The sequence below is a fragment of the Nanorana parkeri genome, unplaced genomic scaffold (genome assembly GCF_000935625.1).
Source record: "Nanorana parkeri isolate BGI_ZX_2015 unplaced genomic scaffold, ASM93562v1 scaffold443, whole genome shotgun sequence".
In the NCBI taxonomy this organism is placed as follows: domain Eukaryota; kingdom Metazoa; phylum Chordata; class Amphibia; order Anura; family Dicroglossidae; genus Nanorana; species Nanorana parkeri.
The window spans coordinates 612,204-629,790 of NW_017306711.1; the positions used below are offsets into that span (position 1 = coordinate 612,204).

Below are 17,587 nucleotides of genomic sequence, written 5' to 3' on the forward strand. Positions count from 1 at the left end.
GGCGGACCGTAGTGTGCGGCCGCCGGACACCTTAAACCGGCGCCCGCAACTTCCCCTCTGCGCTCTGCCACCCCGAGGCCGGGCCTCGGTGGCCTTGTGGGAAATACGGGCCTGATCTCAACTCCACTGTGATTATGCTGAGGCCATAAGGTGAAGCTAATGCAGAGAGCCCTTAGTTACAACACTCTTTGTAACTGGTGTATTTTAAAGTGACGCTAAACTCAATTTAATTCTTAAAAATGCATTCCATTTTTGGGTGAGCCCGTGGACCGCAACCAGGTTGGCTTTGTCCCAGGCCGAGAGGCGCGAGACAACACCATAAGGACCCTGACTGTGATCCACCTAGCTCGTTCCATGTCTAGGCCTCTTCTCCTGCTGTCATTAGACGCGGAGAAAGCATTCGACAGGGTAAACTGTGTGTTTTTGAGGGAGACGCTAATACATGTGGGCATGGGAATCAATATGAGACACTGGATAGGCTCGTTATACTCGGATCCTACGGCAGTGGTCAGAGTGAATGGTGTCTTGTCGGAACCATTCGACATCTCAAAAGGCACTCGCCAGGGCTGCCCTCTGTCACCCCTTCTATTCCTTCTCACCCTGGAGCCACTCCTCAGAACGATACAGGCATCACCAGATATCAGAGGCCTTGAGTCCAAAGCTGGACACCATAAAGTTGCTGCCTATGCGGATGATCTCCTACTCTATGTATCGAGCCCAGAAACATCACTACCCAATATTTTGCAAGCTCTAGAGGCCTATGGACGTCTCTCTAATTTCAAACTGAACTATCTGAGGCACTTAACATCTCGATGCCCAACATCCGCCTACGCGGCCTCCGGATGGCCTTTCAGTTTAAATGGGCGACGTCTCACATCAAATATCTAGGGGTGTCTATCCAAGCAGACCTTAAGGACACCTTTGCTCTGAACTTCATCCCCATTCAGAAACACATCATCTCAGATCTAAAGTCCTGGGACCGCTCCACGTTTACGTGGATGGGTCGCAATAGCATTTTAAAAATGACAATTCTGCCAAGATTACTCATCTCATTCAGACGTTGCCCATTACAGTCCCTGCTACGTATCTAAGACAGATGCGATCTCACTTTTTAGCCTGTGGGCAAATAAAAGGGCTCGCTTGCGCCATCAGATCCTATCCAGACCTCGAACAGCGGGAGGGTTGAGCTTTCCAGATCCCGCTCTTTACTATGGAGCAACCCACCTATCGGTGATTGTAGACTGGTGCTGTAACGCAGGTCAGAAACTATGGCAGGCCTTGGAACAAGAAGATTGCCCATGGCCGCTGCATGGTACCCCCTGGATTTCTCCGGAATTGCCACTTTCCAACCCTTTGGTTCGTGCCACGATGCAAGTAGCGTACAAGGTACTCCACTCCCCTGGCCTATCTCCTCTACCATCACCCTTGACGCCAGTAGTGGGGAGCCCGCACTTCCCTCCGGGTCTGCATAACCCATTGGCCAGAGCCCTAGAGACCTCAGGGCTGACTAGACTATACCACTTCAGAGACGCAGACCGCTGGAAACAAGTTGCTCAGATCTGAACTCTCACTGAACCACCCTTGCGGATGTGGTGCGCCTTACAAGTAAGACACTATCTATGTTCCTTCTCGGAAAGGACATGCCCTCAGAGGCAGTTGACGGACTTTGAGACCATATGTCTGATGGCAGAACCAACTAGACATCCCTCAGACCTCACCCACCCGTACTTTGTAAGACAGTGGGCCACTGATCTACTAGATTTTAGTCCTCAACAGGTAGACCGTATGATCTGTGTCGAACAAATATCAGGAAGCGGGTTACAAGCTTCTGACCAGATGATACAGAGTGCCTATGACCCTCCATGTTATGTACCCCTCTGTATCCGAAGTTTGTTGGCGCTGTAGTGGAAGAGCCAGGCTCGATATTGCATGTCTTCTGGTCCTGCTCGAAAGTCAGACCTTTCTGGTCCCAGATCGCCACACTGATCTGTAAAATTACAGGCCTTAGACTTCCATTTACAGCCTCGGTGTATCTCCTCCACTTGGCTCCGCTCTCACATAAACACTACCGACGCTCATTGCTAATCCACTTACTGAATGCGGCAAGGGCATGCATTCCGGCCTTATGGAAGCAGGCCCTACAACCATCTGTCGAAATGTGGGCTAGACGAGAGGAGGAGATTAAACTGATGGAAGACCTGACCTCCTCATTAAACGGGAACCAGGCCAGATTCGTTGCTACTGGGAGTACATGGTACCTGTTCAGAGACTCAGCGGATTTCTCTGCTGTGTGCCGGAACTGAAGTTGGGGAAGGAACGGCTCCCGGTCGGGGCCCTTTTACCCTGCCGTGCTACGGCTAGGAGTAATCCAGGCCGGATGGCCTGGAATTGACTGAAACCTGGAATCTCTCCCTGCTTCTTCTTGTGTGTTATAAGTTTCTCACTCTTTTACTACTTTGTGTCATGTTGTTTTGTACGTTTATGTGTACTCCTCCGGAGTGGACCGGATTAGTACTGGCCTTCCACAATAGTGGGCTGAGCCATGCGGTCCGCCAAATGGCGAGGCTCCCTTCCTGTTTTAGAAATACAAAATACCTTAAGGGATGGGCTGAAGAGAGCCCGATCTAACCTGCATCGTCATCATGTATATACACTGTATACTATGTATGCTCTGACACTGTTTGAGATGTTCTGAATTCTTTTGTCATAACTCTTACAATCAGGTTTATTGACGTGGATTGATGTGAAGCCATGTGGCTCATATATTTGGTTTATACTCTCTGTATCCCACCTTTTTTGTTTATAAATAAAGAATTTGAAAAAAAAAATGCATTCAAATACCTCAACTGTTAACCAAAATGTATCCTATTTGTGTATCACTCAGCTTTAGATCCTCGAATCATCGGTGAATTGGTGCTGACACTGTCCTTCCTTCTGGAGGGTGGCTACTTTTCTTCCCCATGTGTGTGGTGTAAAGTAACCATCCCTCCAAGCTCACTTCCGTGATGAACTAGAATCTCAATACAAATGAGTAAACTAAACATGAGATTGTAGTTCAAAACGCAACACAAACCCCGGGAGGCACAAATCCAAGAAGAAATACCTAAGAGAGAGCAGCAACTTGTGAATTATGAAGCACCACTATTAGGAACCTAGTAAGCTGGTCTTGGTCAACTCATCTTCCTTACATCAGTGCTCTGCCTTCAGTCCTTATTTTATGTTTTGCCATAATGTTTTCGCGCACTGGTTTGTAACAGACCCGCAAACTTTTACGTTTATTTGTTAAGGAAAAACCTAAATGGCAAAGGCTTATAGCATCCAATGTGAATTATATGACTCACCGGAATTCAGTATAATGAAATTTGATTAGGTGCTACCGTGCACAGGTGTCCCCACAACACATGCAGGTATCTATACAGGAGGACCAAATACGTGACCACACCAAACAATGCTTATGAACTATAGTTTCTTAGACATACCAAAAATCACATAAACACAAGCAACCCCACCACCACCCGCAAGTAACATATAATAGCCAAACTAAATGCAAACAGCAAAAATCACACACAGAAGATAGCAGGGCTAGTTATAACCTGGGGAGCAGGGCAACAACAGGGGAGCCACAGATCAGGAGACCTCAGGGGAAAGAATCATGAGTCAGGGTTCAAGGAGGGAACAGGATACAGGAAGCAGGCAGCAGGAACAGGATACAGGAAGCAGGCAGCAGGAACAGGATACAGGCTATGGCGACAATACTGAGGCACAGGCCTCACAGCAGGGAGAGGGTAAATACCCTCCCAGATCAGCATCAGGTGGTGACTAATTGCTGAGACACCCGCAGGTGAGCACTGGAACTGCAGGACCTGGTTCCGGCGTCACAGGGCCACCTGGAGGTGTCCTGGTCCCTGACAAGTTTACTGGACATTGCACATTCACATTGCTCAACATCAGTTGATAAAATAAGAAGTTAGATTTTTTTTACGTTAAAAGGGAGAAAAAACAGTTAGTGGTATACCAAACAAACAGTTGCAGGCCATGGTTAAAGTCAGAAAATGAAAGCAAGTGTGTTATACATTATCCTTGTTTTTTACCAGAAATTACCTGAAATAACTTGGCAGTTCCCCCGTTGAACATCAGGGTGGGAAGATGCACCAGGCTCCTCTACTTGTCGCTTGTGTCTTATTATATGTTTTCTTCCAGAGAAAGATAAACTTGGATCTGTTGAAGTGTTGGCTGGTTCAATCATCACTTGATCCCCACCTATCTGAATATATCCAGTCTGCAGAAAAAAACATAATCAAATTGATATATAGGTGCATACTACCGTAGACTAGGACCATTCTATTCAGAAAAACTGCACTGAATGCATATTTTGGTTGGCGCGAGGTTTAGCATCTCTTAGCAACCAATCAGAAATCATATTCAATTAAATATTTAGACAGTGCCTTATTGCAGTGTGTAACCTAAAGTAATATTCCATATTTTTATATGCTTGCTCTTCTGTATTTTTGGTATTATATTAAATACATAGAGATCTTTATAGAGATTAGTCATTAGAGGAAGCAATCTCTTTCTCTGTCTATCTACAGTGGGGAAAGGGGAAAGGTTAGAATCACTGACAACACTGGATTAGGAAGTTAGGAGGAAACATCTAATATAGACTAAAAACATAAAATATGTTTTATTATATATATATATATATTAGGGATGCACCGATACAAGCATCGGTATCGGCGGCAACTGTACTGATGACAGGGTTGGAACAGTATGGGAGAAGTAATCTCCCCAAAGGGCACAGAAACTGACATTAACCTGCCCTTCCCCACCCTATCTTACACTAAATAAAAAATATTTTGCAGGAGTTCTGCTTTGAGATGTAAAATCTATAAATTGCTGTCTACGAGGTATAAATTGTATGGTTCTCTCTCTCTGAAGTGAAATTATTTTTTTTTTAATTCAGCACAATAGATACATTGTTACTTAGTGCGCTTTTTTGTTCTAAGTGACATTAAAAGGATAAAAAATGTTTCCCTCCCCCCAATGTTAGTGTCAGCACTTAAATTATGTTTCTTAATCCGATACTCTTCTTCTTTCCTGTCGTTTTCAGCCTTCTCTCCAGCGCTGCTGTGGGTCTCCGATCCAGCGCTGACTCCTCTGCCCTTGCTGGCACTTCCTGTCCCACGGTGTCTACATGCGGGTGCACGCTGTCCATAGACTTACCTTGTGTCTCTCCTCGTCTCCCGGCCGAAAATCTGAACTGCACATGCGCCCGCCCCAAGATCCTTTGCGGCCACTCGGGATTTTTCAGATTTTCGGCAGGAGCGCACGGGGAAGACACAGGTAAGTTTAAAACTCTTTTAAAGTGTTTTTTTTTTTTTAAGTTTTTGCATATACCTACTACTTGCTAGCAGTAGATATATGCAAACACACCAGGGGGTTTAATAACCCTTTAAATTGCACCATTTCATTTATTTTTACATGTTTTAGACTGCAGTCGTTCCCTCCTATTTGCGGGTGTCTTCTTTGCCTATCAGGTTGCAAAGGAGACACCCATGCATGTCTGCTACTGGCCAGGAACTGAGCCAAGCTGTCCACTGACACACATAGTGCTCGACAAGCCATGTCTCTGCTCCTGCCTTCTCCCTACGCACAGCAATTTGACAGGCAGCTGTAGCAGCCTAATCACCGCCCTGTCCTCTGTGCCCTTTAGGATCCCTCCTCTACAACCCATATGCTCAGGGAAGCAGCACAGATGTCTTAGAGCCGCGGCAGTGGACATGGACCAAAGGTAAGTGTTTAGAGGTGGGGAGCATGCAAGGAAACTGAAGTGTTATTTATCTTAATCCAGAGAATGCATTAAGGTAAAAAACACATAGCCTTTAGTACTAATTTAAAATGTATAGTTGAAGCCCTTCTGTGGTCCACCACTCCATCATTAAACTTTATTTCCTTTGCTAATGAAACACTATAGGCGCAATTAACAAGGCTTTGGTGTAAGGATAAGTGTCGTGAACTGGGGTACAGAGATGAGGGAGGTCTGCCGGGCATCCTTGGAAATCAGTCAGCAGATTATCACGAGACCACAAAGTTCCACAATTTGGACACAGGTTACAACTGTAAACAACACCTACACATTAATATCCCACTGCTGCCACCAAACGTCAAGGAATCACGCCTACGACAACTTGCTAACCATGTAGGGGGGTGTGTTGGGGGGTGGCCGAGTGATTCCCACACACTCCCGACATTCCCCAAACAACCCTGCAAGCTAGAATCCTTATTGGATCAGTTTATCCTCTGACCACACAAACACAGATCAGACAGACGATTCAGGATAGCTTGCCACCACCTGTAGTTTGCCAGGTGACTTGTCTGCTAAACTTTAACGTTTGGTCAGTGTAGTTTGTCCTAATGGTGGTGAGTACATCAAGGAAATCCTGTAACTCTGCCTTTCAAATGCATTCTCAGACTACTCTATCCATTTTTAGAGAAAAGAAGAACGGGGACAGACTTATTTTCTATGGCCACATGGACGTTTAACCTCACATGATGTGAGGAGAGTTCTTGCCTCAAATTGGTCACAGAATGCGTAGACCAGCCAGTTCTGATGGTTGGGTCGGAGATAGAATTTCCAATGCCAGTGCATCATCTAGAACGAGTTCAATTGCCACATGACTGCTCCAAGCGGGGCCCATACAACCATTTAGTCAGTCCCTAGCTTGTTCTTTAAGGCAAAGACATATAATTTTGCATTCACATGAAGAGCATATCAAATAGGAGTTTGGGGCCTCCAATATGGGTTGATGGCATGATTGCACCCTTTCCTATGCTGAATGGTAAAATTATATACTGCTGGAGCAAAGGCTCCAGAAAACAATTTTTACATTGTCCTCCAACAAATTTGTGTAACCAGCTAAGGGGGTTGTGCTCAACGATTACCAAGAACCCATAGAAATCATGCAGTTTTTGTAGGGCTCATATAATTGGCAAGCACTCATTCTCTATGGTGGCATAGGCTACCTACCTTGGCAGCAGCTTCTGGCTGAGGTACAGGACAGGATGCTCCTTCCCAAATGGGAAGACTAGGGACATTCTTAACTTCCTCTCGTTAACATACAATGCTTCTAGATCTTTAACCCTTAGTTAGGACAAACAGCGTTCAAATTTAATTTGCAATAATTAACCCTGGCTGTACAGTGCTGGGAAATCTCATTATCAATTGTACTCTCACCAGCTCCCTTGCATTCCAGGGGAGAATTCAGTTTAGAGAAAACTAGCAAAATGAGAAAACAAAAGTAACATGTAAAAGGATTAATTATGTGAATAAGAACACGTAACAAATACAAAATACAGTACTGTGCAAAAGTTTTAGGCGGGTGTGAAAAAAATCTGTAAAGAATGCTTTCAGAAATAAAATTAAAAAAAGAAGTGTCAAAAGTTTATTTATCAATTAACAAAATGGAAAGTAAATGCACACGAGAGAAATAAAAATCATTATTAAGTGTGACCACCTTTTGCCTTCTTCTAGGTACACTTGTACGCAGTTTTTGAAGGAACTCGGCGGGTAGGTTCTTCCAAACATTTTGGAGAACTAACCACAGATCGTTCTGTCTGTTCAATCCCAGACAGACTCAATGTTGAGATCAGGGCTCTGTGGGGGCCAAACCATCACTTCCAAGACTCCTTGTTCTTCCTTACACCGAAGATGGTTCTTAATGACATTGGCTGTATGTTTGGGGTGGTTGTCCTGCTGCAGAATAAATTTGGGGCCAATCACAGGCCTCCCTGATATGGCATGATGGGTAAGTATCTACTTGTATTTCTCAGCATTGAGAACACCATTGATCCTGACCAAATCTCCAACTTCATTGGCAGAACTGCAGCCCCAGACTTGAAAGGAACCTCCACCATGCTTTACTGTTGGCTGCACACACTCATTATTTTACCGCTCTCCAGCGCTTCGGCGAACAAACTGCCCTCTGCTACAACCAAATATTTAAAATGTTGACTCATCTGTGCAGAGCACCTGCTGCCATGTTTCTGCAGCCCAGCTCCTATGTTTTCATGCATAATTCAGTCGCATAGCATTCTTTCCATGTCAGTGGTATGGCTTCTTGGCTGCAATTCTTCCATGAAGACGTCTTCTGGCCAGACTTCTCCGGACAGTAGACGGGTGTACCTGGGTCCCACTGGTTTCCCCCAGTTCGGTGCTAATAGCACCGCTGGACATCTTCCAATGTCAAAGGAAAGTAAGCATGATATGTCTTTCATCTGCTGCATTACGTTTCCTAGGCCGACAACTGCGTCTACAGTCCTCAGTATTGCTTGTTTCTTTGTGCTTCTTCAAAAGAGCTTGCACAGCACATCTTGAAACCCCAATCTGCTTTTAAATCTTTGCCTGGGAGAGACCTTGATGATGCAGTATAACTACCTTGTGTCTTGTTGCTGTGCTCAGTCTTGCCATGGTGTATGTCCTGTGACATGAAACTGTCTTCCACAACCTCACCTTAGTAGCACAGTTTGGCTGTTCCACACCAAGTTTTAAGCTGTTTCCCTTTCAGTTAATGACTGTGTTTCAACCCACCTATGAAATTGATGATCATTAGCCCCTGCTTGGTATAATTGGTTAATCAAAACAACTAACTCTAATCTTACATCCTTTCTACAAGTGTAAGAATTGATGCTGGTTTGAAGCTAAAGGGTAGTCAAAGCAAATATTGATTTGATTTAGATTTTTCTTCTGTTCACTCACTTTGCATTTTGTAAATAAGTGTCACGCACCCCCTAATTCTCTGGGTTTTGGATCTCAGCTGCGGCAGGACAATAACGCACTTAGCCTGCGTCAAAGAGGAGGAGAAACGGTTACTCAGGCTTAAACACCTGGCGTCACTCTGACTGGACGGAGAGTTAGGGGTTTCAGCATCATCTGCCGTATACCTCACTTAATGCTGGTTAAGGGTGGCCTATTACTTCATAGGCCCAAACAATAAATACTAATGATAACTGAGCTTTTCGTATTGCGGTAAATCTCAGTACCTCTTGGAGCGATAGTACCCGCTAAAAAAAGGCAAGCATGCAATTACTGGTTAGCAGAAAGTCACTTAGAATAGCAGTACAGCATGGACGTGCTAATCCCTTGGTAGGGTACTTGCGTTTAGGTGACCAGATCCGGATATGGAGGAATGCTGGCAGTGACGATTTAGATCCGGACGGGTTGATCTCCCACTGTGGAAGGTGTCCTAAGATGGGGGAGTCCTGGCTGTGGAGAGGAGGTCCCAGCCGGGTTGCAGCACCGCTGTGTAACTTGTCCAGACAAGGTTCATAAGGGTAAAGGTGTCGGGAGGCTGCAGGGCGCTGTAGATAATGCCATCATATTATGCAGTTCTTGCATTTATATAGCACCAGCATATTACACAGTCCGCAATTGTGGAACGCCATGTCAGCCTCCCGACTGTGTTTAAATAGGCCGCCGCTGACCGGGGTGGAGTGCACGGACGACCGGCCGGGGGAGCCGTAGAGACTCTCCTCACAGCGCCGCGCTCCAGGGTGGAACGCAAACGGCGCGACCCGGACACCCTGCGGCTGTTACAATAAGCAATACAAATTATATATTTTTTGAAAGCACTTGCTTTACAGCATTTTTTTTTTACACCTGCCTAAAACTTTTGCACAGTACTGTAGGTGTTCTCAATTTGACTCTTGAGACCCCATGTATTCTGCTAGGGGGCACACACGAGCAGTAAAAAAAAAGCTGTCTATTTACAGTGGGCGGATGGCAAGTGGTTACTCTGCTCCTGCAAGGTGTCAAAGGTGCTTACAGATGGTCCATTAAGTCACTGCTGGAGAGCAGCACACATAACTGCAGGCAAGATATATGGAGCTTTTATTAGGGCCTCACTGCAATGTCATAAAGCGCTTGTGGTACTCACCTCAAACAATTCCCACCAACAAGAGCCCTGGTACCCTGTTTCCCCCAAAAATAAGACCTACCCTGAAAATAAGACCTAGTTGTGACCATTGCCAGGGCCGGTGGTGGCATTAAGGGGGAACCTGAAGAGCCACGGCAGAGGCAGGAGAGAATCAGCGGCGCCAACGAAGCCAGCGCTAGAGGAAGTAAGGCGGCACCAGAGGGAGCAGAGCCGCATAAGCCGATGCCTCCTCTATAGCGCCGGCTCCTGTCACAGGCGGAGTTATACCAAATGCACTCCGCCTGTGAGGAATCGATAGTGAAAGTGCACTTCGCTCATCCTGGCCAGCGATTGGTAAGCAAATTGCTCTTGGAAAGGTACGGCACCCCTGATCACCATATTTTTGTACATGAAAAAGTGTGGATTGTTGTACATACAAAAATTAATTTTAAAAATAAGACCTACCCCGAAAATAAGACCTAGTGTGTTTTTTGAGTCAAAAAAAATATAAGACAGTGTCTTAATTTCAAGGAAACACGGTATTAACACACACCAGGCATATTTAAATGCCTGCTGTGTGTTAGAAACAGACTAAATTGTCTTTAGAATCTTTGTTGTGATCTTTGAGAATGAATTAGGTTTTCATTATAAGCAGCTAGAGAGGTAAGGGACGGCTTGTTTTAAAGGTCATGAACTGCTTCAGAATATATGAATCATTATCTGTCTATGGTGTAGACAAAGCTGCACTTTAAGCACACCCTACAAAGCTTATGGCCTATGGCAAAAACAGAAGTGTGCAGAAACAGAAGAGTGTTCTGGACATAAACAAGCCATTGTATGCAAGATATCTCAAGCCAGCAGTAGAATAGCCTGATCCTCACAATACCTATCTGCCCTCAACTCCTAGAAACCGATTTGTAACCTTTCCAAGAAATGATCTTGCAGCTCAAAAAAAAAAAAATCTGCATAGAACTTCACTAACAAGCCAACGTGATCTCATTAAAATTTAGATGGATTCCAAGTAAGCTGCTTCCTAGCAGTGATGTTAATTTTCTGTAGTTAGCAGGAAAGTGATTTGCAAGTATCCCTTGATGACATGTAAACCAAGGCACAGGAAGAGAGTCATCCATAGCCTGGAGCTCAGGAGAGGCTTCCCTCCACAACACAAGTCCTGCCAAGAACAATTGATGGAGGTGCCCTCCGCACACCTTTCAGCAGTCCCGGCCAACAATCAAATAAATGGTGCTCGAAGTAACTTCACGGATGGCACCGTGCAAAACACAAGATTGAAGAAAATAGGTCACCAGCACTCCATAAGTTTTTGTTTTGTTTTTGTCTGTATTACTGTTTTATGTCCGTCCGCTATTATGTTTATTGGTGATAATTAATAGCCTTATTATATCTCATTATATCTTATTTATAGGTTTTATCTCAATTACTCTGTTTCTCCCCCCGATCTGATGCTCTATGCTTTGTTTTTCTGACAGTGACACCGGTATACCTGTTGTATACTGGCTTCACCCGTACTGAACCTTGCGGATAGTTTGGCACATGCGCAATATAGTATAGAGGAGAGTTGTATCTCCCGATCGCTATGGTTACTGATGACGCGTATTGAATACGCCGATACCAAGCGACGCGCCACATACTATGGAGTAACGAACAGCCATCAGATATATCCCTGCCACGTACTGACTAACTCTACGGCGGATGACACACAGCCATGGCATTGATCTTGAGCATCAGATTGCGGGGACCGTCCAGTAAGTAGTTTGGATGTTATATATATGATGTTTTATATATGATGACGTTAAATGAGATTATATCATATAGAGTTTTTTCTGTTCTTTTTTTCAAAATGGCCTTTTTTCCCGCCGTTTTTACATCACTGGGGGCGTGTACATCACTAATGATTTGATTACATGGGGTATATATGTAGCTTGTGGATGTTATTACATTGTCACATCTCTTGCCTTGAAGAAGGGACCCTGTGTGGCCCCGAAACGTCGGCTCATGTTGGATTTCTGTGACATCATTGTCCATTAAAAGGACTCATTCATTTTAACTTATGGAGTGCTGGTGACCTATTTTCTTCAATCCTGCCAAGAACAACACAAGGTTTTTCCTATAAAAGGTAAAACCCTTGAAACACAGACGACCTACAGCAGAGATTTATCTCAGGTACTTGCAAACTTTTTGTTCAGTTGACCTGGTAGCATGGTGTGCATGAATCAATGCGATGAAGTCAGGAGAGGACAGATCTCTCTGCTATCTAGGAAATGTTCAGCAACGCAGCATCTGTCAGATCTTGACTCAGCAGAACCAAAGTAATTCATTTCAGTATGAGTTGCGGCAAAACAGAGGTCCAATTGCACTGTATCCAAGCTCTTGTTCATAAGAAAAAAAACAACATGTCCACAGCGCCCTCAGATGGTTTAATATATGCACGCTCACCAAGCTGCAATGGCAACAACTGTATTTCTGCTGGACAGTATGTCCTCTTTGTATGAATGGTATAGAAGGTGCAAATTTTGGCATCCAATATTCTTGGCATCCAAATTTAGTATCCAGGACACTACAGAACTAGTTATGTCTCCTTGGCTTCCACAAGGCCAGCAACACTTCCACTGTAAGTCACCACATAAAAGGTTTAATAGAGAATGATACAGAGGTCTCTGTGCAGGGTCTAGTTTATTAGAACAGTTTAAAGTGCAACTAAACATTTAATTACAAACTGGGGAAGCAAATTCAACTCATCCCAGAAATTCTGATCTCTGATAAGCTCCTCACTTTACTTTCATGACCCATGTTCAACTTCAGTGTCTCTAAGTTTTAGCTCCATTTCAGTAGATAGGAAAAGCACAATTTAATTTACAAGACAGCAAAAGCACCAAAAACATTTCAGCTGCATGAATACATACAGTATGTCATAATATACATCTGTATTTTTTTATGGTACCTTTTGTCTTTAAAAAGCAGTTATTGATCTCCAGCCTTGTTACTGTGCCTAGAGCGGAGATGAGCAATCTGGGAGAATGAGGACACTAGAGTCCGGTGGGCTAGCTGAAGCATTTTCACAGTCCCCTTTCTCCCAATGACCACTAACAAACTCTACATTATCATTTTGTGAAAAGTGAAAGAATTAGAAGCAGCAATAAGCTCATTTGTACAAGCGGTGTACAAATATACAAGAGTATGGAAGCTACTACATAAACATCAGGATTTCCATGATTCTACAATTTGTGGACCATTACCTTAGTCCAGGAAGCAGATGCTGACCCTGAACAATGCCTAAACAAAGATATCACTAGTCTACAAGGAGAAAGCCTTGGAAATGAAAGTAGCTAAATTTTTCCAGGATTGGGTCACTAATAAAAGGAAAATTAAGTCCCGAGTATTAATTGGCTCCAGTTTCTAAGATACAGCTTCAGGTCGAAATTGCATCAAAATAATTCAAAATTATGAGGGGGATGTGCGATTATGCTCCATAACCTTTCTGCAAAATGTGATAAAGCAATGAGAATGTTGCCACACCAATCATTATAAATGTATCTTTTTATTGATATCAATAATTTACCTTTCCATTTATTAATTGGTTTTTCATGTAACATTTTCATGCGTTTTGCATGGAGATCCTGACATCATTCCCTGGCCAGGTCATTTAGTTCACTCTGTGAAATTAGATGTGGTTCAGGAGGAGCATATGGTGGGCTAAAGTGTGGGTCCTCTGACATCGAGGGCCCAAGATCAGCTGCATCCTGCTCATTGTCTTTATCATCATCATCTGAGTCTAGAGAGTAGGATTCTGGTGGATCTGGAGTTGGCAAGTCTTCACCATGGGGTACAGGACACAGTGCAGATGGAATGTTTGGATGTTCCCTGGTCCACTGCTTCTTTCTTGAGATTCCTTTTGCAGTTGGGGACACCATGCAAAAATAGCAGTTGCTACTATGATTGGTGGGTTCCCTCCACACCATTGGGACTGCGAAAGGCATTGCCTTTTTCTTCTTGTTTAGTCAATGACGCAGATAAGTTGCACATGTAATGCAACAATAATGAGGGGCCCAACTCTTGTCCTGATCCCCTATTTTGCATCCAAAATATAGGTGGTATGCCTTTTTTACCACTGCCATCATACTGCACTTTTGAGATGCAAATGTAACCTTGCCACAAATGTAGAAGTTAACTGCGTTTTACACAGTTTCGAGGCATCTTGGCTTCTGAGTGAAAATATCACGCAACTGTTCCTTGGAAATGTTCTACCGTACTTTGTCGAGAAGTTACAAGGCATCATGATCATCAGACACTTCCTCCCTTGTAGGCAAATATACTCGCCTGTGTATAAATCTTTATTGTGAAATATCTTGAAAACTTTAGCCAACCAGCACCTTTATCACCCGTTTTCTAATTCATCTAATCAAAATATGTAAGAATTAAACACATTTTATCTCGGAGGTCGATAATTTCCCAAAATTTGTAGACCAGTGTATCCCAGCCATCTGGGAAGTAGGTAAGATGAAGGCATTGTAGATGGAAGAACTGTGATGTACTCACAAGCATTGAAGTAGATGTGAACTCAAGTTTTACAATGCATTAGAAAGCACTGGTTAACAAAAGACGTGTGCAAATCTTTAATAAAACGTTCAAAAAAAAATTTTTCATGATTTTTTTTTGCAGTAATATCTCCGCCTGCTAAGTACATGGTCACGGCTGCGGGGAACATAAACCCACATGCGGTGTGTCACTTTTGGTGACGATGCTACCTGGTCCCATTTTCGAACTTACAGGCTCATTGTACCTCACAGTGGCAACACACACACACAGGGAAGACAATGTCATCACTGAATTGTAAGCCAATGAGTGAATATTGTCACCCTAGACATTCCAGTTACATTAATGTCTCCTTTTTCAAGACAGTGTTAGTGTAAATATTATTCATTATCACATAGGAAAAAAAAGTAGAAGGGCGAGGTAAAGGAGATTATCTTAACTGCATTTAAGACTTTTTAAGTGCAAGGCAACATGAACCATAAACTCTAAATCACTGATGAAAATGTTTTCTCCCACCACTCTCCATCTGCTGTTTAGCATCATTAAATTCATACAAAGTGTCAGTCAACCGGCGTGGGAGTTAGAGGCAACCTATGGACATCATCTAAACTGTATACTATGTGACGTCATACTAATTTCGTAAGACAAACTGTTACCACTTAGATCAAGTTAAATAGGCTCACTTGTTGTAAGTATAAAAAAACTAGGGTTTGAGAAGAAATAACCCAGATACAAAAATAAATAGTTCTTAGTTCCCGTTAAATAAATAGCATTAAAATGAGTATGTAATTTTAAAACATGTGCAATGTCATAGATATATAGACGTTTTTACGGAGTTACAGAAATGTTTTCATTTGACAAAGCTTATCTACTAAAGTCATCCTTATCAGAGATCCAGAAGAATTAAAAAATGGAGACAGCTAGGAATGTAGCAGTAAAGCCATTTGCCAATTCATACTGACATCTGTCATACCAGGAATGCATACCACTCCCAACATAAACATTATCATATGACTGCAACATACTTGTAGGTGTCAAGCTGAATTAAATAATAAATCGGTCTCTTAGATATGTCAGAGTAGTAAGAAGAAACTGCTAATACATAAGACACATGTTCCCCATTCTAGTTTATTAGGTTTCTACACCCTTAAGGTATAATCTATCACTTTAGTCTACTTTTTTTTAGTCTACTTTTTACGGTACTTTCCTCCAGTGAATCAACTGTTTTGGACCCATTTTTTACTTACTATGGCACCTGCTATGGGGTTCCAATGCTTCTCTAGTAGGGAAGATCTATAACCACTGTTACTTACTGGCAAGTTTTTTGCTTGATATTGAGACAAAATAGGCATTTGGCTTAGATGGCAATATTCAAAAGAATAGAGTTTGCTTATCTACATTGGAGTTTTTACCTATTAATACTTTCAGTAAGATTATGACCTTTTGTATTTTTACTGATAGGTAATCAGATTCCTCCCAAACTTGGCCCAGTGTGTGAATAAGGACACTAGAATGTGAGCTCTTCGGTTCCACATAGTGTGCAAGTCCTGCATGAAGTCCAGCATATTATGCTGACGTAATATAAATAAGGTAAAATGTATATTACTCTACATACTACAAAAGGGAGAAATGTAAATTAACTGGAGTGCAAATTTTGTAATTTTAGAACACCAGGACGTCTTTTCATTGAATGTTTCCATGCATCTTACTGGTCTAAAACATGATACACAGGATACCAGAAGAAATACAACATTTGAGACTTCCCACAGTCATAATAACAAAGTTGTAGTAAATGTATACATTGAAAACTTAGTGTCATGTGGCAGTATACTCTCTTTAGTCCTTAGGGTTGAAGATGGTTGGTTAAATCTAAATTCCAGCTAGAAGTTAATATTTTTTATTGGAAATCCCTCCAACAGAGGCACAGAATAATAAAAAAAAAACCCATCTCTTTAGTATAGTGGAAGAGGATTAGAGACTTTGCTGGCCATTAATCTTAGGGGCCATTTCATCCAATCTCCTTTCATCTTTCAATCTCCAGGATACTCAATTTAACGGCAGCTTCACATTCACTACACCAAGCTCCAGCCTATCATAGTTCGCCTTACATACAAGATTTAGTTAGTAAACGTGTAGCACTCCAGTTGACAGAATTACAAATGTCAATATGTGTAGATTATGGTTTGCATAAAAACAAAAAACATACACACCAGTCCTGCACACGCGCTGAGTGATGCAAAAGACCTGTTATGGTTCAGAACTTCTCCAGTATAGAAACAAAGCTCATCCACAGGGATCCTGTTCTGGACTTTCTCTCCGAGCTCTGTTCTCTCCTCTACTATGAATCCTGAAGCCAGAAACTTGAGGTTCCTTTGCAGGTGCAAATGCAGGTTTTGACCAAAGGCTGGTAGATGGATGTACATATTGTTCGGGTGGCTTCCTACGCCTGTTGTAACGGAGCGCGGCCTTCGGATGTTAGAAAATACTGACTCATCTCCTTGCAGTGGCAGAGGCACCTCTCCAGCCCATACTAACTGCGGGATCACAACTTTGACTACTGGGTCAGAGCATTCAGCTGCAAAACAAAATGTGATTCACATATGAAGATGATGTCAGTAGCTACAATGTTTTTCCAACCAGTCACGCTACAGCCAATACAGTGTGTAAGTCTCACAACAATGTACTTGTATCAGCCCAAAAATAAATTTTATGTGCTAGGTTTTTGGACTTTTAGACCTTGAAACCACCGGTACATTCATGTGCTAGGTAAATCAGCTCAAATTTATATTCACAGCCCAGGAAATGTAAATCACCACCTACAGCTACTCTAGTCTATGAGAAACACACTTTGTACGCATGGGTCAGGCTCAGCTGAACCTAAAAGTAGGCACACTTTCAAAGAACTGTTTTTTTTCCCCATGGAATGCCATCAATTTTAATACATACAGGTCTATTCACTAAAGGGTGAAGAGTTTGGAGAAGGCAGGAGAAGTGAACAATCTAGGACAAAATAGCCGATTTGGAAAAATTCTCCAATTCAGCTCACTTTCCAGTTCAGCTATGTTGTCCTAGATTGTTCACTTCTCCTGCCTTCTCCAAACTCTTCACCCTTTTCTGAATAGACCTGT

General features: G+C 42.8%; 1 protein-coding gene across 1 annotated transcript in view; it reads right to left on the reverse strand.

Annotated features, from left to right (window-relative positions):
* ADAMTS17 (ADAM metallopeptidase with thrombospondin type 1 motif 17) overlaps positions 1 to 17,587 on the reverse strand; it is a 198,674-nt gene that overhangs the window by 174,852 nt on the left and 6,235 nt on the right. The window contains exons 2-3 of the mRNA XM_018560245.1: positions 16,670 to 17,034; positions 4,102 to 4,279 (exon numbers count right to left, since the gene is read on the reverse strand). Of these exons, the coding sequence (XP_018415747.1) occupies positions 4,102 to 4,279; positions 16,670 to 17,034 (543 nt within the window). The remainder of the gene's footprint in view (positions 1 to 4,101; positions 4,280 to 16,669; positions 17,035 to 17,587) is intronic.